The sequence below is a fragment of the Labeo rohita genome, chromosome 8 (genome assembly GCF_022985175.1).
Source record: "Labeo rohita strain BAU-BD-2019 chromosome 8, IGBB_LRoh.1.0, whole genome shotgun sequence".
Classification (NCBI taxonomy): Eukaryota; Metazoa; Chordata; class Actinopteri; order Cypriniformes; family Cyprinidae; genus Labeo; species Labeo rohita.
In genome coordinates this window covers 5,426,671-5,454,634 of record NC_066876.1, presented here as the reverse complement: position 1 = coordinate 5,454,634, position 27,964 = coordinate 5,426,671, and the positions used below count along the sequence as shown (strand labels likewise).

Genomic DNA, 27,964 nt, shown 5'->3' with positions numbered 1-27,964 from the left:
CGACAGCCACTTCTAATTACACGCATCCGCCTTTGATGGCTTCTGCGATGGATTTATGTGGCCCATATGAGATGATTTGATTAGCTGCTGGGGTTTTCATAGTGAACCTCAAAACTATCTATGAAATACTATGACCTTAAAATGAAACCCTCAGCCTTCTTTAAAAAAAATAAAACTGGACTAAAATTTTGTATTATAATTGTACTTCATGTTATAAATGTTAAATAAATTTCGTTTAAGATCATGAATGAAATGCATTCTTTTTGTCTAAATGTGATCCACCTCATAATTATGCATTTCTTTTATTTTTCTAGGATTCCATTCAAAATCGGACAACCGAGGAAACAGATTGTTTCAAAAACGGTAGGAAATCCACTGGAGTTTTTTGTTCCTTTTCCCGTTTTTACTTATGTGATTTCTTAGCCACAAAACGCATTTTGCATAATAATGGCTATTTTCAAACAAGACTTTTTCTGTCTTTCACTAATGCTTGACTGAAATGTTTTTTTTTAATTATGCCAATATCTTGAAGAGCTGGTATAAAGCTAATATACAGTGAAACCAAAAATTATTCAGACACCAGATATAATTTTTGATTTTTTTACTAGTGGGTGCCGGATACTATAGTTCATTTAAGTAAGTGAGGATAGCAAAACAAAGTAAACTGTGACACATGTGACCCTGAACCACAAAACCAGTCATAAGTGTAAATTTGTCGAAATTGAGATTTATACATCATCTGATAGATAAATGAGCTTTCCATTTATGTATAGTTTGTCAGGATATGGCAATATTTCGCCGAGATAAAACTATTTGAAAATCTTTGGAATCTCAAGGTTAAAAAAAAAAATCAAAATACTGAGAAAATCGCCTTTAAAGTTGTCCAAAGGAAGTTCATAGCAATGCATATTACTAATCAAAAATTAAGTTTTGATATATTTACGGTGGGAAATTTACAAAATATCTTCATGGAACATGATCTTTACATAATATCCTAATGATTTTTGCCATAAAAGGAAAATCAATAAATTTGACTCATCCAATGTAATTTTGGCTATTGCTATGGTCACATATTATACCCTGAAATTCTTCATACAGTGGACTACCAGTAAAATTGATAAACTTTTGGGACCAAAAATTTAATTCACACTTTGACCTGACCATGTTTTGTAACGTAGCTTTCTATCAAAGTTATCTGACATTATCAAGATGAATTTGTTCTGACACAGTTTAACTCTCGAGTTCTTGTCATATTATAGAGAAAAAATTGATAATGTGAGAAATGTTGAAGGTCTGAATATATATTTTGGTTTGACTATATATGATATAACACAGTTTGGTTTTTATAACACATGCACAGCGTTGATAAAATAATATTAATGTAATGTAATTAATAGCTCAATGCTCAACCACAGTAACCAATGACAAAACAAAGAAGTTGGCACACCAAAACTCCATAAATAGAAAAATTGTATATTGTAAGTTTTCACCAAAAGTGATGTTTTTTCCCTTTGGGATTTTTAAAAAGTCTTTGTGTAAGAGTCATAAGCCATGAAGCATGTCAGCCAGCTACGAGGTGAATCACATTACAAACTTAGATTTGAAGCAAGAACATATTTAAAATTTCATGATTATGTTTTGAGGAACACATTCCAGGATTTTTCTCCATATAGTGGACTGCAATGGGGATTAATGGGTTGAAGGTCCAAATTGCAATTTAATGCAGCTTCAAAGAGCTCTGCAGCTTGGTCTTTTTCTCTAAAAAAATTAAAAATTCTTTACTTTTTAACCACAAATGCTTATCTTGCACTAGCTCGACCTCATGTATTACGCAATCACATTGGAAAGATCATGCACGGTTAGTTCTTCGTCTGTGTGCTCTGGTTCAAAAAGGTCAAAAAACTTTTGCCTTTGATTTCTTTGCACGTTCCCTTTGTAAACACTGGGTTGGTACTTCCACCTATGTCACACATGACCTTTCCATCGTGCCTACATAATGCATTAAGTCAAGCTAGTGCAAGATGAGCATTTGTGGTTAAGAAGTATAAATTAAAAAAAAAAAAAAGGCAGATCTTTTCACTAGATAAGACCCTTATTCCTCGCCTGGGATTGTGTAGAGCCCTTTGAAGCTGCACTGAAACTGCAATTTGGACCTTCAATCCATTGATCCCCATTGAAGTCCACTATATGGAGAAAAATCCTGGAATGTTTTCCTCAAAAATCTTAATTTCTTTTCCACTGAAAAAGGAAAGACTTGAACATCCTTTAAAGATGTTGATTATAGAATCATGGATAATGTAGTTTTTTCCCCCTGGGAATCTGCTGTTAAACACTTAAACACTATTGAAACGACATGCCCGATGGCTTCAATAAAAGTATATACCATTGACAAAGAAGCTTGTAGTTCACAGTAGGTTTGTCTTTGAAAGTTTTTAATTTATTGTTACAAGTCAATTCCTCTATGGAGAAAATGAATGGGAATTGTATAGTTAAACTCTATAGAGTTTACACTGTTGCTATATTGAGGCTTAAGATGAGATCTTTTGAATTGGTTTTATGTGCAAACGTAGCACAAGCTAAAAACCCCTCTGAACACTCTAGCCCCCGCCACGCCGAGTTTTCTCAGGCACACGCCACTCACATTCTCTCCAGCAAATATAAAGGTTTAGTTTTCTAGTCCATTTGACTCCAGTGCTGTGGTCTGCGATTGAGTCATTGTTTGAATAGATCAACTGTGAGTTCATAAGCGCCTCTCTGTTGTGGACACCGTACACTTGTGTGTCCGTGAGTGGGCGTCCTGATCTCTTCCTCATTTTGGGGAGGTCAATCAACATATTTTTTCTTCTTTTTTTTCTTATTTTCCCCTCATCACCTCGTTCCCTAACTCGCCTCCTTTCCTGTTACACCACACTTCCATGGTCACCCGTGAGTGGGCAGGCCACAGGCCGGACACACGGCTCTAAACGGGGTACCGACTGCCTGCCTTTCCAAATATTGTTTATTTACAGACTTTGCCCACCGAACCACAGGACAGGAACCCCTACTGCTGCAATTATGGCATCATTAACCCCCTACACACAGCGGTAGGGTGGCATGGATGCTAGCTAATGTGGCAACAGAAGGGCACTGCAATAATTACAGGACCTCCTGCAACTGCTGATTTCCAAATGAAAGATTCTGCTTGTTCTGTTTTCTTAATCTTTTTTTTGCATTTGATCTCGTTGGCGTTCTTCAGAGATCTCGCCTAATAGCTAAAACGTCCCAAAGTGATATCCAGCTCGTTTTTTTTTTTCCCCCCTCTGCTGGCTTTAGGTTTTTTTGACTTGCTCTTAGGTTCTGCAGCCTTGTAGATCCTGTTTTTATGATTACACACCCAAGAGAGCTTATAGAAAACTGGAGCAGTTTGCCCACACACTTCTTTCTATCCATTCTTCTCATATCTCTCTACATGTCTCTTCTATTTCTCCACAGGTTGAAAGGGACTTTGAGCGGGAATATGAGAAGCTCCAAAAGTAAGTTGACATGTCCAATGTCATTGTTTTTATTTTTATTCTATGTGTTCTGTTGCCCACAGGGCTTTGAATGTTTCTGAGTTTCATTAGCTAGCCTGAAATTGCCCAGCGGAAGAAGACAGCAAGCGCTCAAATATTTGTTTTCCCAGCAAGAACAAACCAAGGTAGTACATCGATTTTAAAAATAGATCAGCATTGGATCTCAAAGCTTTTGATTTGATCAAAACCATGGCGCCAGTCTAGGTGTTCCAAAGGATTGCTACCTTGTCGTCGAGACCCTGATGCATCATTTGTTTCTCCCCAATCATGACAAAAGTGGTTCTTGTATATGACACAATGGAAGCACGGGTACAGGGTTTTCAGCGCTCTAAATGAGAGGTTGACTGAAATGCATCCAGCTTTAATCCATATGCATTTTCATGCATAGACCTGTACCTACCTAGCCAGTACACTTTAGGACTGTATAGACCATGTAATCCATGGTGTGTGATTAATGTGAATAGGGTAAATCTCACAAAACCTGTCAACAACATATCTAGGTCATATTTCAACCCTCCCCCCCCAAATACACATATTTTATTAAATAAAGCAGCCCCTTTAAAACCATTCATGCAGAAATGAAATGAAAAAAAAAAAAAAAAAAGATTTAAAATAATTTAAATGTTTAAAATGATTTTAAAATCATTTAAATGTTTACATTTAAAGATTCCATTATTTTTACTGCTAGTAATAAAAAAACAAATTTCTGTAAACAAATTTAATTTTAAATATTACAAAAAAATAAAAAGTAAAATGTTTGAAAATATTATAGAAGTGTATCTCCCCCCCCCCATGAAATAATGTCTCTGAAATAAATTATTATTATAGTCCCTGTTATTCACCCCAGTGTGGAGCGATTTTGGTAGTTTTATAGACCAAAGCGTTTCGTTTTGCATGCTTGTCATATCCCTTGTCTTGTTATATTAGGTCGGAGGTCACCTGTGGAGATGTATGTGCTTACCTGCGCCTCACCTAACTCTGTCACCTCAGTTTCGCTTGTGTAGGTGGAGTCCCGGTATAAAGAGTTAAAAGGCATATATCACACACGCAAGTGCTCGTGGTGTGGGCACTGACATGTAGGGACCTGAACTCTTGTCTGAGAGGGCCGCTCCTTTAGTTTGATTGCTATCAGAATACCGCAGATTACGCAACAAAACACACACCCCAAGTATGTGATGCCCGTTGTCTTCGTGACACTCTTTTGTGGTCGTGGTACTCGAGGAGGGGGTCGGGGGTTGATATGGATCAATGTAGTGCACTTCCAAGTGCACTACATTGATCCATATCAATTCATTTAGTTTTAAAAATAAACATGCTCTCCTCTTCATATCATTCCAGATCTGTATCACTACCTTTCTTCTGTGGAACACAAAAGAAGATATTTTGTAAATTGAGCGGGTTGCTGTTTTCCATGAATAAAAATTACCCCACGATTTACTCACCCTAAAGCCATCCTAGATGTATATGACTTTCTTCTTTCAGACGAATACAATCAGAGGTATATCAAAAAAATGTTATGGCTCTTCCAAGCTGTATAATGGCAGTGAATAGCCGCTTTTCGAGTGCCGGGCCAGGGCGCTTTACTGAAACCCATTCTTTACATGCCTCTTTGGAACAACAACACGCAAACCCATCATTTCACCAACAAAGAGAAGTTTTTTATCAGAAAACTACTCGGAAATAAATCACTGGAGCTTGCCAGATCACAAAACGAACGTGATAAAAGCAGCCGTTTGTTTGCATCCAAAAGCATCCATGTTTTACCAGTTTTACAATAAGAAGTGATACATTGATCATAATGGATTAGTTTGTCAGGACTGAAAATTAGTAATAGAAATAAAATGTTTGCCGTTATTTCACGAAAGAAAGAGGGGGCACATACTTATTCAGTCATATCTGTTTCTATTTATTTGTAGTCACGGTACACATCACATTTGGGTAGAATGATCATTTCTATATTTTTTCCATCAAAAATACAACCTGAGTAGCAGAGGGAGCTTCTGAACAAAAACTATGATTGTGATATATTTTATGACATGTTCAGAGCTAAATATGAAAATCAGACAGTCAGGTATAAAGAGACGAGACGTTACGGACGGTTAAAATATTTTTTACTGGCAGAGAAAAAAGGTTACTAAATAAGTTGTGATACCCTATATGATTTGTCTGATTTCTTCAAGCGGACGCATTTACTGTGTTTACGACGGTAATGGCTAGCGCCTATAAATATTTCTGCCTTGTATGGTGGTCATAATCCATAATGGTGATCATCAGGGTAAATTTTACTCATTTTGGTTTCTGAGAAACATGCAAGTATCTTCTGTAGCCTCTGAAGGGCAGAACTAAATGGAAAAAGAAAAGATATTTAGGCAAAAGAAGAAAAAATGTACACCACTCTATTCTGTTCAAAAGTTTTCACCCCCAGGTCTTAATGCATGGTTTTTCCTTCTGGAGCATCAGTGAGCATTTGAACCTTCTGTAATAGTTGCATATGAGTCACTCAGTTGTCCTTAATGTGAAAAGATGAATCTCAAAACCATACAGTCATTGTTGGAAAAGGTTCAAATACACAAAAATGCTGGAAAACCAAAGAGTTTGTGGGACCTGAAAGATTTTTTTGAAGAACAGCAGGCAGTTTAACTGTTCAGGACAAACAAGGGACTCATGAACAACTAAACAAAAAAAAAAAAAAACAGCTGTGGATCTTTCAGGTAAGAACACAGTATTACGAATCAAGGGGATGTAAACTTTTAAACAGGCTAATTTTTACAAATTCAACTACTATTTTCTCTGTGGGCTAAATTTAAACATCTTTTATGTAAAATATCTTAATCAGGTCAGTACTAAATAAACTATAACATGCATTTTATTTTGTGAAAATAATTAACATTTTTAATTAATCTAAAAGGGGGGGGGGGTGCAAACTTTTGACCTCAACTGTAAATTAGTTCGATTAAAGAACTGGATCAGTCTGACTCACAAACACATCATTCAGACCGGTTTTGTAAACCAAAGATGTCTTCGTGAGCTTTTTGAAGCATTTTGGTTACATGGACTTTAAATGGAGAAATTGTTTTATTAAAAATATCTTGCATGCGTTTTAAAGATGAACATGAGTGAGTGACATAATTCTTTTTTTTTTTATTTTTAGGTGAACTATCCCTTTAAGAACTAATTCCCCTGGATCAAGTTCAAAAATATTCTTTACTAGTAAAATCACTGTCACATGGTCTCGAGCGGCTCATTGCAATGTCGTTGTGCATTTTGGCGTGAAAATTCACATTATGTGCCAATACGGCTTATATATAGTCATAGCCCCCCAAAGCATTGTCTGTTCCCCTCTTTCGACCCCCCCGTATTCCTCCGTCAGAATGTGGGGGTTTGGTGCTAATGTGTTGGCTTGTAACCTGCGCTAACTCTAAATGCCATTCACATGTTAGGAGGCGGCGTGCTGCTAGCGTGTTCGCATGACAGCCGTCTGGAGCAGCTGGGCCAATGCTGCTCTATTAGCACCTACCGTAATGGACCCTTTATCTCATCTTGTTAGGAGTCTCTCTTTCCATTTCTTGCCAGTTAACCATGATTCCCCACCTCCACCTCCTCCTCCTTTTTTTTTATCTCGTCAATTGTTTTTTCATTCTTTGTGCATCCTGATGTAAAGGTGATATACTTTCCCGCACTTTTTTTTCTTTTCACCTTTGCTTTCTTTTATTGTTCTTTTATATCATACAGCCAAAAATAAAAAATAAAATTACCAATTTCACCAGCGTTTCCCCCGTTCTCCGGTTTCCTTAATTGCTGTAATAAGTGGAGTGTGAGGTGCCTCAAGGGAGTCCCCCAGTCCGTGTCTAATTTTCCACCTAATTGATTATAATGAACAGCTCCCCCATCAGCGCCGCAAACACACACTTGTGTGAGCACGAGTCGGATGCAATAGTGCGGTAATTGCAGTTGTTAACACCCCCAGCGGGTGTGAATGGATCAACACTGTGAAAGACCCTGTGAATGATCTCTTCTGCCTCTCAGGAAATATTACTGTTGTACAGAAACATGAATGGATACTCAAGATAAGCCTAATAAAATAGCTCAGGCTTGTTCATCTCTGATGTAAATATGATATGAGCGTTTGATGCTTTAATATGAAACTTTCAAGAGTATAAATGGTCCCCATGTTTACTACTAAGTGTCATCGGCTTGCGTTGAAAAAGGAATATGAACGTATCTTTGAACTCAAGGAGACATGAAAATATAGTAATGTTGCACTTTTATTTATTTGTGTTTGTTTTAGGTTGGAAGAACAGACAAAGAAGCTGCATAAAGACATGAAGAAGAGCACAGAGGCTGATTTGGGTTTGTGATAGTGATGATTCGCTCTCTTTTCTGCTGATCTAAATATAACTGCTCTCTGCTGTGATTTCACTGCTTTTACTGGGCATAGAGAAAAGGAAACCTTAAAGAAGTCCACTTCCAAAACAAAGTTTCACATATTATGTAGTCACACCCACACCCTTGTCATCCAAGATGTTCATGATGGTCTTTCTTCAGTTGTAAGGAAAGTGTTTTTTTTTTTTTTTTTTAGGAAAACATTTCAGCATTTTTCTCCATATAATGGACTGATATGGTGCCCCGATTTTGAACTTGCGGTTTCAAATGATCCCAAATGCAGTTGTAAATGATCCCAGCTGAGAAAGAAGGGTCTTATCTAGCGTAACAATCAGATATGTACATAAAAATTATACAATTTATATACTTTTTAATGTCAAACGCTCGTCTTGTCTTACTCTGCCTGGACTGTTTTTGTTCCGGTTCATGACAGTTAGTGTATGTCGAAAAACTCCCATCTCATGCACTTCAAAATTGCCCTATATCGCTGTTTTACCTTTTTTAAGGATGTTTGATCTTCTTTACTTGTTTACTTTGCAAAGACTGGGTCGGTACTTCTGCAGCGATGTAGGATGATTTTGAAATGATTTTTGAAGTTGAGGGAGAAAATACGATTAGAGTTTTTCCGACATACACTAATGTCTTGAGTCAGAATACACAGAGTTCAGGGAGAGAAAGGCAAGATGAGTGTTTGAGATTAAAAAGTATTTAAATTGTATTTTTAAAATGAAAATAACCAATCCTTTCGCTAGATAAGACCCTTCTTCCTCGGCTGGGATCGTTTACAACCACATTTGTGATCGTTTGAAGCCACATTTAAACTGCATTTTGGAAGTTCAAAATCGGGGCACCATATCAGTCCATTATATGGAGAAAAATCCTGAAATGTTTTCCTCGAAAAACATAATTTCTTTACGACTGAAGAAGGAAAAACTTGAACATCTTGGATGACAATGTGGTGAGTACATTATCTGTGAATCTTTGTTTTGGAAGTGGACTTCTCCTTTAAACTGTTGTTAACTGGTAAAATCAATATAAGCTTCCATCAACACTAGACCTGCACTGAACTGTTGCATTTTTCACTTTTGCATTTTTTTTATTTATTTATTTTTTTTTTCCCCTCTGATATTAACCAAAATCTGCAAAATTCAGTGAACGTTAACTAAACATTTTGCAATGTGTATTACAGAGCTGAGAGTGCTACTTTGGGTCACCAACAGCTTTATTAAAGCAATGTCCTGCATACAGTAAAACAACATTTGTTGCACAATGCTGATTAGCTGAAAATCATTTAAACTGCGGTTACAGTAACAGTTTTCTATGTGCAGTTTAAAAGCTGAACAGACTTTAAAACGCTAGGCATCATTCACTTGCTGACTTTGTAAATAGTTACAGAGGAAAAGCTGTGCATCATACACTAAACGTCTGAGGATCACACACTACCAGACTTTTCAAGTCGTTCCAAACACAACAAACTTGTGCGGAAACATGCGCCTCGGATGAAAACACGTGACAAATGAAAACAATATGTGTTCTAAAATCAGTTCAAACTAGCAAACATGTTTAATATTCTTTGACTGGATAGAAGGAAGAAATAAATAAATAGTCAGACGCTAAAAAATCAGAGTCTATTTTCTGTGAAATTTATCAACTCTGACTGCCGGATCTGCTGACTGGCTCTGAGTTTTTCCACCTGTGGTGTCGGCGCATCCAGACTGAAAAACATGGCAAAAATCAGTGGATGTCGTTTATTCCAGCCTTTAATGGTGTTTTACAGACAGTTATGTCATGTTCTTTACTGGTATCATTGCACATATGTAAAAGTTCCCAAATTTACTGGCATTATCACAGTTATGTTGTTATGACAAAACTTTAAACCGAAAGTGATTCTGTTATACTATTTTTTTGTAATGCAGACTTATCTAATGTTTTAAGTGGTCGTGACATGTAGAATCAAAATTTTAAGATGCACACATATGACGGGTTACTCTGCAATTTAAAAAAAAAAAAAAAAAAAAAAAAAAAAAAAAAAAATCTGTAAAATTTATGGTTAAAAAAACGGCAGCTGTGGTTGCCAGAATTTTACCATTAAAAAAAATATGGTAGCAATGTTTAAGGTTTTACGCTTTTAGGTTAAATTTACTTTTAAATACCGTAATTTCATTAACTGATATAATGTTAATATACAAATCTATTAAAAGACTGAAATCTGTTTTATACCATTGTAATACACTGATAACCATCAAAAGCAGGTGGTGATGAGAAAGTTATATGACAAACCAAAGCCCATCACAAGCATCTTTTAAATACTGACATATATAGAAGGTGTACAGTGTCATTCACACAAACACTAAACACCATCATGGTAACACGCATTAAACTGAAATAATTAAATAAACATTCATTTAACAACATAAGATAGAACATACAACCCTAATTTACAAATTGATAAGAAATAAACTAAGAAGAAATATAGTTATTTCAACAAAAAAAACATCAAATTCACAATGTAACTGTCAATTTACAGTTATTTACTGTACATTTTTATGTTCTTTTTCACTTCTGAAAACTGTATACAACCGTAAAAAGTTTTTCACCGTATATAGTAGGGGAACGTACCGTTAACCATTTAACAGGTTTTTATTGTAGCTTGTTTACAGCCTTTTACCATTAAATTCACTGTCATTTTTTACAGTGTGGTCTCATGACAAAAATGTACCGGGGGAACTTTTTTTGTGAGAAAAATCTGCATATCATTGCAGTTTCCAAAAGAAATGAACACTAGAGGCTGTAAAACTGCTAGCACTTTTAATTATTTTCGTACACAGTTAAGATTACAGCTCCATATGTTTCCATATGTAACAAATAATGCTACCTATCAGATTATGCTACCAACACTGTATTTCTAATGCAGTAAGCGGTTTAGGGTTGGAGTAGGTGCACAGGACAGGGTAGCGCAAATGGACACAACACCGGATGTAACAAGCTTGCAAGGTGACACGGAATTGGACTTGGGTATGAATCCTGTGAAAAACATGACTCACAATGAAAGAGCTAGAAGATTAACGATTAGAAAACAAGCTAAAGCAGCATGCTTGCGATTGCATTTGTCACATTCCCTTTTGTTCATATACTGTCAGGTAGGTTTTAGCCACTCAGTGGATATTTATTAACTGCAATTATATGTACTTACTGGTACATATTTTGCACCTCGTGAAAAGGTTCCCCCAGGTAAGTTTTTGCCATGAGACCATGTTGAATAAAAACATACAGCCGGTTTAAAAATACTAGTTTCTGCCTTTCTGAAATGCCAGAATTTGACATTGGGAAACACGGCCCTTGGTTCACTTCAAGAATAAATATTTCTTGATAATTTACTGACCCCCTTGTCATTTAAGATGTTCATGTCTTTCTTTTTTCGGTCAAAAAGAAATTAAGGTTTTTGAGGAATTTATTCCAGGATTTTTCTCCATATAGTGGACTTCAATGGGGATCAACGGGTTGAAGGTCCAGATTGCAGTTTCAATGCAACTTCAAAGCAACTTCAAACTTCAAAGGGCTGGTCCCAGCCGAGGAATAAGGGTCGTTTTATACAAAAAAATTCCAGTTTATATACTTTTTAACCACAAATGCTTGTCTTGCACTAGCTTAACTTGCATTACATACATGCATTACATAATCACGTGTACTTCGGTTCAAAAAGGTAGGATAGGGTGAAAAATTCAATCTCATTTTCGCCTCCAACTTCAAAATTGTTTGACATTTTTGTTTTATGTTTCTTTGCATATTCACTTTATAAATACTGGTTCGGTACTTCTGCCTACATGATGTGTGACCTTTCCAACGTGACTACGTAATTGCAAGTCAAGCTAGTGCAAGATAAGCATGTGTGTTTAAAAAGTATATAAATTATTTATTTATTTAGAAAATGACCAATTGTTTTGTTAGATAAGACCCTTATTTCTTGTCTGGGATCGTGTAGAGCCCTTTGAAGCTGCACTGAAGCTGCAATTTGAACTTTCAACCCATTGAAGTCCACTATATGGAGAAAATTTCAAGATGTTTTCTTTAAAACACTTAATTTCTTTTCAACTGAAGAAAGAAGGACTGTCTTGGATGACAAAGGGTGAGTAAATTATCAGGAAATATTTATTCTGGAAGTGAACTAATCCTTTAACATGCGTCATCGCCGTATGTAATCAAAGAGGAGTGTTCTGAACAACTCACATCTGTCCATTAATCACAAGATGTCGAGTAAGACCATCAAACTCTGTCAGTGGATGTAAAAGATAAAGTTTCTGTTTGTTCTTCACATTTCATAATGGACTGTTTTGTGAAGTATTTTAATCAGGCTTCCTTAAAAAAAAAAAAAAATATATATATATATATATATATATACATATACATATACATATACACTACCGTTCAAAAGTTTGGGGTCAGTAAGACTTGTAATAGTCTTTAAAGAAGTCTCTTATGCTCATCAAGGCTGCGTTTCTTTGATTACAAAATATAGAAAAAAAATACAGTAATATTGCAAAATGTTTTTACAATATAAAATAATGTTTTTTATTTTAACATACTTTAAAATAGAATTTATTCCTGTGATGAAAAGCTGAATTTTTGTCAGCTGTTACTCCAGTCTTAAGTGTCACATGATCCTTCAGAAATCATTCTAATATGCAGATTTATTATTAGAATGATCAGTGTTCGATAATATCAACAGTTGTGCTGCCAAATATTTTTTGGAACCTGTGATTTTTTCCTCCTCAGGATTCTTTCATGAATAACAAGTTTAAAAAGTACAGTGTTTATTCACAATATAAATATTTTATAACAATGTAAATTATTTATTATTAACTTTTAATAAACTTTTAATTATTAACTTAATACATCCTTGGTGAATAAAAGTATTAATTTCTTAAAAAAAAAAAGAAACAAAAATGTACCGACCCCAAACTTTTGAACGGTAGTGTGTATATATATATATATATATATATATATATATATATATATATATATATATATATATATATATATATATATATATTTAGTGATACGGCAGTGCCAAGGATATTCAGCTGAAGTAGTTTCACTTTTAATCTTACAGCGTTTTTGTAATAATCCACAAACCAGCATAAGACAGCAAGCATTTCCTTGTTTCAATGTTACTAATAAAATCTGTACATGCAGCGTGTTTTGTAATACGACAAGTAATGATAGTACTTAAAAAATATGTACTGAAAATTAAGCAAGCAAAAGCAATTGCCATATTAAAACTGACTGTTGCAATCATAGTGGCTGCATAGTTTCAATTTCTTTTGTCCTTGGGATCAGATATATGCAGCTCTATCACAGCACTTAACATCTTGAGTATCAGAACACATGCTGTAAAGGAATGTGGGATAAGGTGCGATGAAGTTAGCCAATCACAGCTGTGGGCGTTCACTCCATTTTCTGCAAGAGGTAATGCCCCTTTAAATCAAGTGTGGTTCGTAGAGAGAAAAAACTAGGGTGGAAGATAATAATTTTTAAAGTATTGCACTTTTTGGTTAAAAAACCTTCCAGAATTTATAAACTACCCCTGAGAAACATACTATAAAAATCTGAGTCTGCATATAATAAACCCTTTGAGTCCTGTGGCTATACTTTGGAAACCGTTTTGATGTTTCAGAATTAGTCAGACATGAGTCAGAATTGTTTTCTGTGGTATTAAGATTCGAATGTCTGTACCGAACCCGGAAAATTCTTTGGAATGTGCCAAAATATTTAATGTAAGGGTCAAATGCCAATTTCCTCAGAATTCTAATGGAATTCACAGTTTTATGTGGAATTTCCATGGCCTGGGTATGACTAGGGAGACTATTTTGCTGAGTGTCAATCAGATGTGCTGCATATGTAGCTGTGATTAAGCACCGCACAGCTGAGCTGCACTTGCTGCATCGGTCCTCCACCACATGGAGGCACATCAGTGGTCAAATATGCATCTTACATCTCAACGAACACAGACCTTTTGCTTTGAAGTTAACAAAAGTTAGTATATTGACATGCTTTCTGCGCTGTCGGCAGGTCGGGAATCTTTCAAATGCGTAAGGTGCGAGGGAAAACACCTGCAAAAGAACAAAGATTTGTAGAGCCGCTTCACAAGTTCGTTGCGTGCACGTTGGAAGGGGTCGTTAGAGAGTTGACGGAGATGATGAATATTCACTAAAGAGCTCTGATCGTGTACTGATGCCTCAATAGTGCCAACGCCAATTACAGTCCGTCGCCTTCCCTGCCAGAGCTGCTTAAAGTCAGAATGCTGATCAGATGAGCACGTCAGCGTCAATCCAGATCAGACGCACACCAGGCAGGAAGCCAGATAAAACATCCACCCCTCTACACCCCACAGCCCAAACACAGGAAAGACTTGATTTACTTGAGCTAATTGGGGCAAAGTCAAGAAAGAAGGGGAAAGTTTCTTAATTTCAGTCCCTCTATGATGAATATGGATGTCTTCCATTTTAAATGGGAGAAATATGTATTTATATAATTAGTGCTGAAGCCTATTATTATTATTATTATTATTATTATTATTATTATTATCATTATTATTAGTGTTGTCTTTAGGGCCCTAAAAAATAATTGCAATTATTTTATTTTATTTTTATTTTTTTTATTTCCAGCATCTGCTTCCTTTCTTACATTCGTGGTTTAGTGTAGAAATAAACATCAGTCCCATTTTACCATATGTTTGAAACCGCTAAGCACCCTTAAGTACTTGCCACCTTTCCAGATGATGACTGCTGATGGTTTTAAACCAGTATATACTGAGTTTGTTGATGATCTGAAGTCCCAGACATGAAAAAATTGACTGCTCAGACATTTTTCTGCTTTTTTGGCAATTCTTTTGTTTTTAGGCTGAATGATAACTGGTTTTGTTTGTTTTCCAGCAATGTCTAAAGCAGCAGTGAAGATCTCAGGGGACTTGTTGAGCAATCCATTGTGTGAGCAGGATCAGGCTTTTCTTGAATCCATGACTGCTCTGGATACAGCCATGAAGAGAATGGATGCGTTCAATCAGGAGAAGGTGAGATTTAGTTGTAAATGGCAACCAGTACTAACTATCCGAAAGCAATCCCATTTATCTCAATGGCAGTTGCTTGGCTGGCACATGCCCCAGTGGATTTATACATGTTGGCTCATGGGTGTTTTTTTTTTTGTTTGTTTTTTAATAACTGAGTCGGAAATGCCAGTTGCGGGTTTGGGCATGTTTCCAGATTGTTTTTTTGGGGCAGTCTGGTGCTGAATTGGCCTTCACAAGTCTGTCCAACCAATAATCACAGCCGCAAAATATCCCCAAATAACATTCCAGCCTCATTTTACATCAGACATTTTACAACTCCTTTAACCTGTCCTCTACCCACATTGGACAAGAGGTTTGGAAAACGGCTGGATGGACGATTCAGTTGCAGGTGCCATCTTCTGGCTGAATGTGGAAACTCATCCGGCACGACCCTAATGTTGCATTATGGGTATTATCTAGCTGCTGCATGTACATCGGTTGTACACTGTTTATTGCGGTGCATTATGAGATTGAGTGTGTCCACTCAATAACATCCACTCTGCTTTCGTACACTACTACAAATGGCTGTCCCCTCAAATAGTGCCCTGTTTAAGGGTATGGGGGTGATTTCGTACACAACCCTTGATTAGCTGTTCAGGTGTGTTTGATTAACCAACCATACTCTGTATAATCAGTCATATAATCAGTTTAATCAGTCAAACAGGGCTCTACGGTGCGACCATTTCAGTCGCATTTGCAACTGAAAACTACTGCATGCAACTATGAAAAAATATTTAGGAGCACCATGTGCCTTCCTGTGCATATTTTTGTTTGGGAGCTTCAAGGGTTTCTATGTGTTTTCGCAACGTTGAGTAATGTATCACAGACATATCTCGCGAATCCTTTTATAAACAAAGTGTAGAGAGAGTAAATAAGAGATTCATTGTGCAGTGTGGCAAGTTTTGTTGATTATAATGAAATTTTGTGAGATCGCGATGAACTAAGATGAGTGACAGCTTTTAATGATTTTTAAGGGGGTTTGTAAATGAGATATTGATTCAGTACAGCAGTTAAATAAACAAGAATATAATATTAAATGACTTACATTGTCTGACTGTAACACTGTTGCCTGATTTTGATCTATTTAGTTGTCAAAAATGGTCTGAAACAAGTCACAACTGAGCCGCTGTGCATCTCCATTCAAACACAGCTGTGTTTTGTTTATGAATGAACGTGTTTTAAACAAGTCTAGTGAGTAAATGATTCAATTTCCCATTCATGAGGACAGTCACTTGCTTTATTCCTAAATGAATCAGCCGTTCGAACGAATCAAATGAATGAAATTAATTGTAATTAAATCAATGATTTGCCGCCACCTACTGGCAGATTTAGTTTCATTTTTAAAGTATCCTTTCAGTTATTTAAATCATTTAATATTTATATATTCAAAGTCTAATATTTAAAACATTGATCTCAACATGAATTTATTAATTTGATTGCACTCATGTTACCTCTGAGCTTCATTAAACATATGAAAATACACCTACAAGACACTTTTGTGTTGCCTGTGTAGTACAAAAAACTGATTTCATTTGATTGGTAACTTACTCTCACTGTACTTGTTCTTATTCTGTTGTTTTAATTAGATATTTAAAAAAATATATATAATTTGTAAAAAAAATTGACAAAAAAGATGACCCTTTTAATAAAGTTAGAAAAATGCCTTTACAAAGGTAAAAACAAAATTACATCAAATTAAAGTGTATATCACTTTGAGTTAAATATCACCTCATAAAAGAAAGGCAAATTTTTGATCAGATTTTTTTTTAGAAGATTTTGACTGCGCTTCTAAATTTTTTAAGTTAGGAGCACAAGCGCTCCTAAAAACAGAAGTGTATGTAGAGCCATGTCAAAGCTTGACCGCTTTGATGTGCTTGGTACTTTTTTGTTTATTTTGTTTTGGCCAACATGTTGTCTTAGACTGATACTGACACCTAGTGCTGTGGATGCAGCTTCACGTAAATATTTTCAGTTACTGATACCTTCATACGAAGCTTGCAGTAAGTCATGCTTTGTTTATTCTATGAGCGAAAGTGTCAAAAAGTGAGTAATATTTAGCTGATCGCAAAATGTCTGCTCCCATGAGGCAGCCCGCTCCATGTAAAATATGTGATATGAGTGAAATCTCATGTAAGTGAATATTTTTCTTAATTACTTCTAATTTCTTTACAGCTAAACTTTTTAATGAGGAGAAAGTTACTTTCTTCCATTTTTAAATATCATATGCTCCGCCCCCACTTTGACCAGAAGTATTTGGGCTTTGTAAGCTGCCTCTTATTAGGCAGTGATACTCATTTGCATAATAAGCAAGTGAATGTGAGACATGTTTATGTTTTGAGCATATATTGCCGCCACTAGATCTGGCTTACTCACCTCTAGGCCCACACAGAATCTGTACACTTTTTTTTCCTTCCATATTTTCTGTGCTAATTGTGGGGGGAAATCAGTGGAATTCTGCAGAATGGATTTCAAAATGGTAAAGTGTGTGTAGAGCATGTGTTTGTAGCTGAAAGCATGATCAAATTAGCCAGAAACATTTAATAATGTCCACACACATGCTAAAACACACATACGCACTGTGTAGAAATGCTCTATGTATTTGTTTCTTCATCCCACTTTCCAAATCAAGTGGCGATGCACACAAGAATGCAGAGTATGTTTCTTTATGAAATTCTGCTAAACACATTTACACACCCACAAGTGTGTCGGCCTTCCTGAATCTCCACTTAGAACACACACACAGATCATGGTCTAAGCTGAAAGTCATGTAGTCTTTTGTTAACTTGTTTCAGCTTATCTCTTTTATTTGACTATTCAGGTCTGACTTGTCTGTATTTATTCATGCATATCACTTACATATTGTGGGAATATACTGTATGACATAGAACAGAATTATGTTTTTGGTATTTAGGAGATGCGTTTATTCAGAGAATCTGTCAGTATACTCAAGAACATCTTGGGATAAAGGGATGTTCAATAGGGATTAGCACGTTTGGTTACCACCATTCTTCAAAGTATCTTCTTTTATGTCCAACAGAAGGAACGTATACAGGTTTAGAACAACTTGAGTTTGAGTAAATGACAGAATTTTCTTTTTTTCAGTTTAAGTGCAATACGGGTACAATGGTGATGATTTTTTGCGGAATCCAGTCATAAAAACGGAATTTACTGAATAATGCGTAATGTCACGGAGTTCGTCAAAGTTTGAATGAATTAATCAAAAGTAGGTCATTACACTTAAATCAAACCACAATATGGACTAGTATCTGTAAATATTATGCCGCAAAAATATCATTTAAATGTAAATCCTGCATGTTCTGCGTGTCTGTGTTTTAATGAATGGATCAGACGAGCGGTTTTGTTTCCTACACACACTAAAGCGCGCGTGACGCTCGTGGTGATTTCAGCTTTTGACCAAAGGCAGACACAACAACGTGTCAAAATAAAAGTCTGGTTTAACTTGAAGATATTGTGCCAGAAATATTACTACTACTACTAAAATGAAACAGACGTTATTTTTCCCCTTTTAGTAAATTCCCCTTTTTTGCCAAAAAAAAGGTTTGCTTAATTTTCAGTAATTAAAAGATAAATAAAATTAATGTTTTATGCCTTCATTTGATAACCAGAACATTTTAAATATACGCAACACAGAATTTCTGAGGGTAAAAAAAACCTTTCACAAGGCTATTTTAAGAATAAATGTGAATAAATTAAGTATGCATTCCAATAATTAGACATGCATACAAAAATGAAACATTTCATAGGTCCCTAAACATGTACATTTTGTAAAACAGCTATTTAATTGATGTGAAATTGTATAAGTTTCATGAGTTTAATGAATTAGTCATGCTTTTTGGTTAATACAATTTTACAGTTTTAACCATTAAAAAGGAATTGATAAAAATTAAATGGAAAAAATCCAGAAAAAATAAGAAAAAGAATCCAGAAAAATTTAAACAGAAAAAAACAGAGTTTTGAAAAAAAATAAAATAAAATGGAATTTGGCAAAAAATAAAATTGATTTCGTAGGGCCCTACTAATATAACACTTGTGCGTGTGGATAATAATTCAGTGGAGATTTAATAGAAATTATATTATGAACATTTGAGAATAACCTTTTGTACAGTTATAACAAGAACGCATCCTCTTCTCTCTCGGAATACTCTTCTTGTTTACACTGGTTTTCGAAACAGCGCCATCTTTTTGTGCAACATCAGTTGCTGTGGCCACGTAATGTAATGCTCAAATCTTAATCGACGGACAGTGTTTTCACTTTGCGAAACAACAAAAGATTCGTCTGGTTAATTTTTTTTTTTTTTTTGGTGCGCGAATGTTCGCGGCCTGTGTGGAAGCATCCGTAAGAATCTGTTGTTTTATTCCAGCGTGTCATCGCGTCCGATATTCGTTTCGCTTTTTTGCGCTCAATGTAGAAAGGCCTTTAATGTGGTGCTCATGGCATGAGATGCTTAAAAACAGCAATACCAAACACGATGAGTCTTAAGGTGCGGTCACTGTTTAATTTTTTTTTTTTTTTTGTGGGAAAAATACAGTCATTTCATTTGGAACCCGTACAATTCAAGACTTCATTTAAGGGAAAAAGATTTTCCTGTGCATATTTCGCAACAAGATGATTAAGCAAACTGTTCAACAGAAAGCTGTTTGTTGTGAATTGTACTTTATACATCACTGCTGTGATGCCCAAATTTTGCCAGAGTTTCACCAGTGTGTCTGCAACTTAAATGCGTGTATTTAAAATTCCTGTGAAGACTTTTTTTTTCCACACAATAGTTGTTCATATTGGTTTTCCCAATAACCATCCATATGACCATATGAAGTTGGCTAATGTTTATGCATAATTTGATTCTCTTTAGTACATCTCAAAAATGAACCATAGACCAACTTCATTTCTGCCTTGCAACACCTTCTAACCTGTGTTTATTTTCTACTTTTGGCCGAGAAAAATAGTTGCTTTTCTGACTTTGGCAGAAGTGCGTTCTGTCTTCCCTCCAGCAGATTGGGTATGAGTAAGTTTTTCTCACAGCAGACCCCACGCCCTTCCACACTCAGTGTGCTCATGCATCTTCAAATGAGTCCCATCTCTGCGTTGCTATCTTCTGTTTCCTGCTGCTGGTGGTACTGATTGTTGTCTTTTTCCTTTTTTCCTCTTATTTCCCCACATTGGAGTCAGTCTTTTCTTTTGAAACTGGTTAAGAGCCCTTAAGCGGTACACTCAGCACTGACTGCATGTCAGAAGAGTAGCGCTCATCTTCTCTGGTCTATCGCCTACAACCTCCGCCCTGGAAACTGGGCCCTTCAACATTCCCAATGTATCGAACTCTATGGGGCGAAGCGTCAAGCCGCAGCACTACTTCCAGTGTCAGGCATTGTAACATGATGCTCAAAGTTCAGACAGTTTCAACTTTGACATTTTCTGCTGACCATTCAAACCTCAGCTATTGTTTACCGGACAGTTTGCATTATGTGGACAGAGCTGAAACAAACATCAAAAAAACGAAGGAAGAGAGACTGAGCCTGTGGATGTAGCTACATCAAGTTTTTCTGTAAAACACAGATGGCTTATCATGACTTTCAGAGTAAACAAGTTTAAAGACTGGAGTAATGGTTGCTGAAAATTCATCATTTTATTTAGAATCAAGAAACTGCAGAAGGAAACTTTTATAAGTATATCTAAAACTATAGAAAATGGGTGTCTAGGTCGTCGGTCCTAGAACCACAGTCCTGCAAAGTTCAGCTCCAGCGCTTATCAAACACACCTGAATAAGCTAATCAAGGTCTAAGGGTTACTAGAAAGCTACAGGAAGATAAGATTTTATCAAGGTTGGAGTGTGGCTTTCCAGGACTATATTGCTATAGACCAGGGGTGCCCAACCCTGTTCCTGGAGATCGACTTTCCTGCAGAGTTTGGTTCCAACCCTAATCAAACACACCTGTCTGTAATTATCAAGTGCTCCTTGAGATCCTAATTAGCTGGTTCAGGTGTGTTTGGTCAGGGTTGGAGCTGAACTCTGCAGGAAGGTCGATCTCCAGGACCAGGGTTGAGCACCCCTGCTATAGACTATATAGTTCTGGCTATGTCAGACTATAGTTTGAATTATTCTTTGCATGACACTTTGACATCATCAGAATAAATCTTGCAGTATTAGCTTGAACATAAGCATTTGTTTCATGTGTAAGAATGGAAGCGAGGCTCTTGGGAGCACATGTAAATGTCACATACTTTTAATTTTCCTGCCAAAAGCATCCAGTCTTTCACATAACAATCAATCTACGGGATTTCAACTTGAGAAGTTGGGGAAGGTCTAATTTTTTAAGTTTCATTACAAGCTGTATGCATGGCAACAATAAGTGATAAATACATGGAAAAAACTACATATATATAATATGTATGTGTGTATATATGTATGAAAAAATATATAAATAAGTATTTATCAGATATTTTATCAAATTATTTATTTCAAATGCGTGTTATTTATTTTAAATGCGTGTTTGCTAGTGCAAGACTTAATTCAGAAATAATTCTAAATTAAATAAATAAATTCTAAAAAAATAAATAAAATATAGCTGTGATCAGGGATGACAGGCAAAAAATGGCTCCCGGCACCAGGGTGCCAACCCATTGAAAGGGTTACTCTAGAATATCAAGAAAGTGAAACAGATACACACAGAGAGGATAGGATATATAAAACTTGTAAGGAGCTATAAGAATTTATATATGATATTAATGATCTATAAGCATTTGTAAAATAATTATATAAAACTATATTAACAGTACAGTACTTTTCAACAGATTCTATGCATTTAATTATCATTCTGATGGATGGAAACATCATGTTGACAAAGTTTGGTGTGAATTGCATGAATCCCCTAGGAGGAGTATGCAATAATAAAAACCGAGGATGATAAAACAATAACTAAACTAATAAATAAATGTAAGTATATGTAATTAAGTTGTTTTTCAAAAAAAAAAAAAAAAAAAAATCACTGTGATTCTATGCCACTGGTGCACTCTTAACTTGAATCAGTCTAATTTGTGAGTAATCGTTCAAATCATCTGAAACGGATGAACCAATTTAAAAAGAAAAAAACTCAAAGAATGATCATTGAGTCATTGAATCAGTTTTTGAGTTTCATGCACTGATTCAGTTATTCGATTGCAGTGGTTCTTCAGTTAAAAGCAGACTAGAGAGCAAGATTCAGATTTCAGTGTGACTTCAGACTTGCAGTATAGTACAAAAATCTGACTGATATGAAGTCTTTTTTTTTTTTTTTTTTTGAAGCTTAACATTTGTGTGAACCTTGTTTTGTATGTTACGTATGACTTCATGATCCACATTTACATAATGCAAATAGGTCCCTTTTGTAGTTTTGATAGGGTTTAATTTACTCCATATTTTTGAATATGGTTGCCCTCAGCTGATAATCAAAGCCACCAATATCTGCTCATTCAAACACGCCGTGATGCACAAACCTGCCAGTGCGAACTACACGGCGAGTGCCTCTAGCTGAAATGCAATCCGCAGCTCGGCAGATCTCAGAAATAGCAGATTGAAGCCTGATGCAAATATCCTTGCTCTCCGCTGACCCCTCTGTCAGATTTACCAAAGCCAAATGCTTTCTACAGCGCTCTCCTCTTCGCCTGAGCACCGTTTTCTCATACTCTACTGTATGGGCACTTGGCAAGCGAATGGCGCTCTATCCGTGGGCGACGAGAGATGTTAGCACAGCTGATTTTTCAGCTCCGCATTTTGCAGTGTGCTGGTGTGAATTACCACCCTGGGATGCTTGAATGGTTAATAAGACTTCCATGAATCACATAGCAAACCTGCAACAAACTCCCCCTGTTCTTCAGATTGAGAGGTTTTGTCATGGTAGCCAGGCAAATCATATTTGTGTTATATAAAGATAAGTAAACCGTCGTCTTCCCCTCTCCATCGAGGGAAAGATGGATTGCCCCAGGGTGGATACGAATAGGCAGGGAAATGTTATGTTAATAAGTGTAGCTTGATTCTAGGCCTGCGCTGGGTGTTTTTAAGTCATGTTTTAGCAGCTTTAAGGCCTGTAGAGCTTTTAATGGTTAATAACTAGCAGCCATGGTGGGGAGGAATATCGATTTTTCAGGGTTGGTATGCATTGTATGTATTTTTGGGTGTTATGTATTGTGTGTATGTGTGTTTGTGTGTGTGGTTGATCTCTGGCCTCTGATTCTCACACACACACTCTCTCTGGAGTGTTTTCCTCAGGCTGTTCTCTCATCATATGGATATACTTCCCCATCATTCCCACCATCTACTCTATCTTTACTGTATCTCTTTCTTTATCCTCTTGTTACTTCATCACCTCTTTCAGCTGAGAAAGAAATGAACTTTGATTTAAACTTTTGTCTTTGTTTGGTTATTATGTTTTAATTTAATCCTGCTGCTTTTCAAATGCCTGAATACGGATATAATATGCCTAAATGCCTGAATATGAGAATCCATTATAAAAAGAATTAACTAGTATGATATAACATTAATATTTAATGTTATTTAATGTTTACATTTATTTAACATTTATGAAAAAGATGTTGAGATGAAATATTAGATGTAATGTGTGCAGAAAATAAAAGGTAAATATCACTGTGTTTAGGAAATATATACAAACATATATACACAAACAATTTTTGAGTATTTATTTATTTATGTATTTATGTTACAGTGAACATTAAGTTTACAATAATTTGCGTTAAGACTAGAAACATTTATTAAGAAAAGTAATTTGGGATTTTTTTTATTTATTGTTTGTTTGTTTATTAGGTTTAGAGTTAATTTACAGCTACAACTAACCCGAAGTTCACAATAATTTGTTTTAAAACAACTAAAAACATTAAGTAAAGAAAATTGGGTCACTTTATGTTAGTTAGTTTAAAAAAAGTTTAAAATACTTTGTCTTAAGACTACAAACATTTATTACAAATGTAAGTTGGGTCACTTTTATTTATTTATTTATTTATTTATTAAGTTAAGTTACTTTACTTACAAAAATGGATTCTTAAAGCAGTGAGGGTGATTTTGCTGTCCTCTCTCTTCATAAAAAAGAAAAAGAAAGTGGGAAAATATTGGGTCCATCTAATCCTGAGATTGCTTGGAGAGGAAGGAGAGTTCCACCTCCTTATCAAGGAGCTGTGGGATTATCCAGAGCGATTCAAAGTTTACTTCAAGATGTCAGTGGCTCAGTTTGATGCTTTGCTAGCAATACAGGAGTCACATATTGAAAAGAAGACCACCAATTTGTTTTGTGCTGCGACACAAAGTCGATGAACTGGTCAGACGCCATTCTAAATTTTGGCATTTGCTTTTACGGTGGCTTTGAATTATCAAAATATGTCTCAAAATGATGTTAGGGATGCAAAAAAACTAAGAAATTTTAACCAAATCTGAATTTTTTTTCATGATGGATATAAGTTGGCAGTGTGTAAACGTGATTAGGTCCTATTTATTTTTTAACGTGCAAAAAGTTCTGACGAGAATTTTGGACTGTGTGCAAGAACCTTAAAGGGGTCATCGGATGCCCATTTTCCAAGTTGATATGATTCTTTAGGGTCTTAATGAAAAGTCTATAATATACTTTGGTTAAAAATTCTCAATGGTTTTGTAAAACAACAACCTTTTTACCTTGTCAAAATCAGCTCTGCAAAAATCATCTTATTCTGGTCGAGGTTGCTTTAAATGTTAATGAGCTCTGCTCGCTCCGCCCCTCTCTTCTCTCTGTGAAGTGACGAGCCTATTTACTTTAGCCACATTTAGCGCTAAACTTGTTAACTACCACGTTATTAGGAAAGGTGATTGCAGAGATTCATAAAAACACCCTTATACTCACTTCTGCTGTAGGTAAAGCTGGATCATGAATGAATTACGCAAACATAGACTCATTTATTTAGATCAGGAGGCATATTCCCTTCACAAACAAACTTAATCCACTGCATCTTCAGCGGCTCAGATGTCGGGAGTAAATGACGACCACTATGTTCATTATTACATCCAGCAACACAACACCTCAATCGCTCAATCGGAGATATTCTTGTCTAACTTACATCCCTGCTCCGGCATTGAAACAAGGAAAGTTGACAGCTGGTCTGAGGTAAGAGCTCATGTCAATCAACTATTGTGGGAGTGGCTTCTGTCGGTGTGACGTCACAATGACAGGCATCTGAGAACGGCTCGATTTGAAAAAGGGGATATTATTTTTACAGATTAATTAAAAACCACTGCATTGATTTTCATCATTATAGGGTAGATTTGTGCATACACTGCAGACACACATTAATGTTCAAACAACATGAAAAAGTGAACTTAGCATCCAAAGACCCCTTTAAAAAATTAAATTGTGTCACTTGTAATGCTGCTTTTGACTTGGATTAAAGACATAATTTGTAAGAAGGCTATCTCATCTTTAATGAATCGTTCTGTTCTGGGTTCGCGTTTTATTTGCCCTCAGTGACTGACTCTGCTCTCAATAGCGAGTGAGTTGTTGATTAGCTCCATAAGCTACGATCCTCTGATGGGCCTGTCAGCTTGTGTCGGCTTCCCTCTTCGCGTTCTGGTTTAACGTTCCCTGTTTGCTCTCTCCTTGCATTGTTTGCCAGGTTAGGTTAGCATTCTGTCAGCCAACCACATCCTATTGACATCTCAGATCTGCAATGTAAATGATGTTTTGGAAGTTTAAGGTTTTAATTGTGTGGCAACTTTTAAGACTTTGTTGGTTTGGGGCTCGAGGCGGCAATGCGACGTTCGTTTACACCCATTTAACTCAAACACCCCCCTTCCCTCCTCTCCTCTTCCTCCTCCTCCTCTTCTCCTCTCCAGCCCTGACACCACATGGAGGAACGAGGGGAATATAAACTGTTATTGTTAAAAATGTTTGTTTGCAAAGAACTTTCATCTCGTACGGCGGCCCACCCTCTTCAGCGTTTTCAACCCCAGCCGGGGCTGCGCTTTCATGTGCCGTCCCTCGACGATTCCAGCCTTTTGTATTCACTGCGCAATTAATATTCACGTCTTTCACGCTGCTTTCCTCAGGCCGGGAGCACAATAAAGAAACAACGTCACAAACTTTTTCTCCATACTTCTCATTTGAGTGCTCTTCGTGTTGAAAGGGAGCGGCGACAGCTGTTGATCTTCTAAATGTGGGGGTCATGTCAGATCCTGTTGCCAATTAGTTTCACTGAACAGTTGTTATTTATTTATTTTGATTTGTTTTGTTGTGTTTGACCGTAATGATCAATGTAATTTATTTTGATGGTTGTCATTCAGCTTATAATAACTATTTATTTTTTCAGCTAATGTGTTTGTTGGTTTTCTCTTTTCTGCTTATGCAGGTCAATCAGATTCAGAGGACAGTGATCGACCCTTTGAAAAAGTGAGTGCTCTTTTTGCTCTTTATTGAAACAGTTTAAACCAGATGCTGTTGCAAGAACTCGTAAACTGCCTGTTTAGACAAATTTAGGCTTTAGGCTTTTAACAGACTAAAGGGATTCTCCACCCAAAATTTTAAATTCTCTCATCATTTACTTACTCGTAGGCCAGAAAAGTGTATTCTTTTAGATTGCTATAAATTAGGATTTTTAGAAAAATAATCTAACAGAGTGTGTAATGCAAGTAAATGAAGGCCACAATGTTGAAGCTCCAAAAATCGCATACAGCTATCATGATGGTGATCCATAAGAGGAGTGCGTGCGTGTGTGTACTTGTTTTTGCTACATTGTGGGGACCAAATGTCCCCACAAGGATGGTAAACCCTGAAATTTTTGACATTATGGGGACTGGCTTGTGGTCCCCAAGGGTACAAAAGCTTATAAATCATACAGAATGAGATTTTTTGAGAAAGTAAAAATGCAAAAAGTTTTCTGTAAGGGTTAGGTTTAGGGGTAGGGTTAGGGTAAGGGGATAGAAAATACAGTGTGGAGAGTATAAAAACCTTTGCACCTATGGAGAGTCCCCACAAAGATAATAAACCAGACTGTGTGTGTGTGTGTGCGCATGCATTCCCTCCAAGGAGGCAAGTGAGGCAGTGCCTCCAATATATTGTATGAGGAAAATAAATTGTAGTACAAAAATAAAGCAACGTCACTATTACAAAATGTGTAATACTGTGTAAATAAAAATGTGTAAATGTATAAATTACTAGTTTATCTAAAGAAAAAGCAACACCAGCATCTCTGGTCTCTCCTGAGCCTACTGAGTTTTAACAGACCCCCTAAAGCATGCGGGAAATTTAAAGGGGTGTATTTGAAAATGAATGGGGAACATTCACATTAGACGAGGCAATGTGTCCATCGCGATATGATTGGATATGACTGGTTATGTTCGACGTGATCATCTCTTTCTCTTTACTACTACTTTTAATGCAAAATAAACATCTGAATGAACATCTCATGCCTCATGTAATCGCTCAATCAGCGTTTCAACCGTGGAAGAAGGTCAGTAAAACAGCTTCTCACGTAGCATTTAATTTATCTCCGGCAAGTCATCAGTATCCACAGCTCATTAGTTCGCTAGAGAAATTAAGTCTAGAGAAGAGCATTTTACAAAATATTAGACTATATACTCTTTAAATAATTAAGACATCACTAATAGGTACAGTAAAATATAATGTACGTTTAAATAAATAGAAACAAGTTATGACAGTATGTGTAACTGAAATATATTTTAACAATAAATTAGGGCTGTGCAAATAAAGTGATTATCATGCGCATCTTGTCAGTAATTCCGGTCTGTGATTTAGTCGTAAATCTCCATCATGTGCTGTCAGATGGAGTGGCATTTACTACACAGAGCCATAGTACACTGACAAGCTACGCAATATCACGTTCATTATTGGAGGAGATACATAGCTGTTGATGAGTGCAATTTTTGGATAGCTTGTCAAT

At 36.1% G+C, this 27,964-nt stretch overlaps 1 protein-coding gene across 1 annotated transcript in view; it reads left to right on the top strand.

Annotated features, from left to right (window-relative positions):
* The window catches only part of bin3 (bridging integrator 3), a 74,241-nt gene that overhangs the window by 15,217 nt on the left and 31,060 nt on the right, over positions 1–27,964 (top strand). The window contains exons 2-6 of the mRNA XM_051117125.1: positions 315–363; positions 3,472–3,512; positions 7,840–7,901; positions 14,867–15,003; positions 26,414–26,454. Coding sequence (XP_050973082.1) covers positions 315–363; positions 3,472–3,512; positions 7,840–7,901; positions 14,867–15,003; positions 26,414–26,454 — 330 coding nt within the window. The remainder of the gene's footprint in view (positions 1–314; positions 364–3,471; positions 3,513–7,839; positions 7,902–14,866; positions 15,004–26,413; positions 26,455–27,964) is intronic.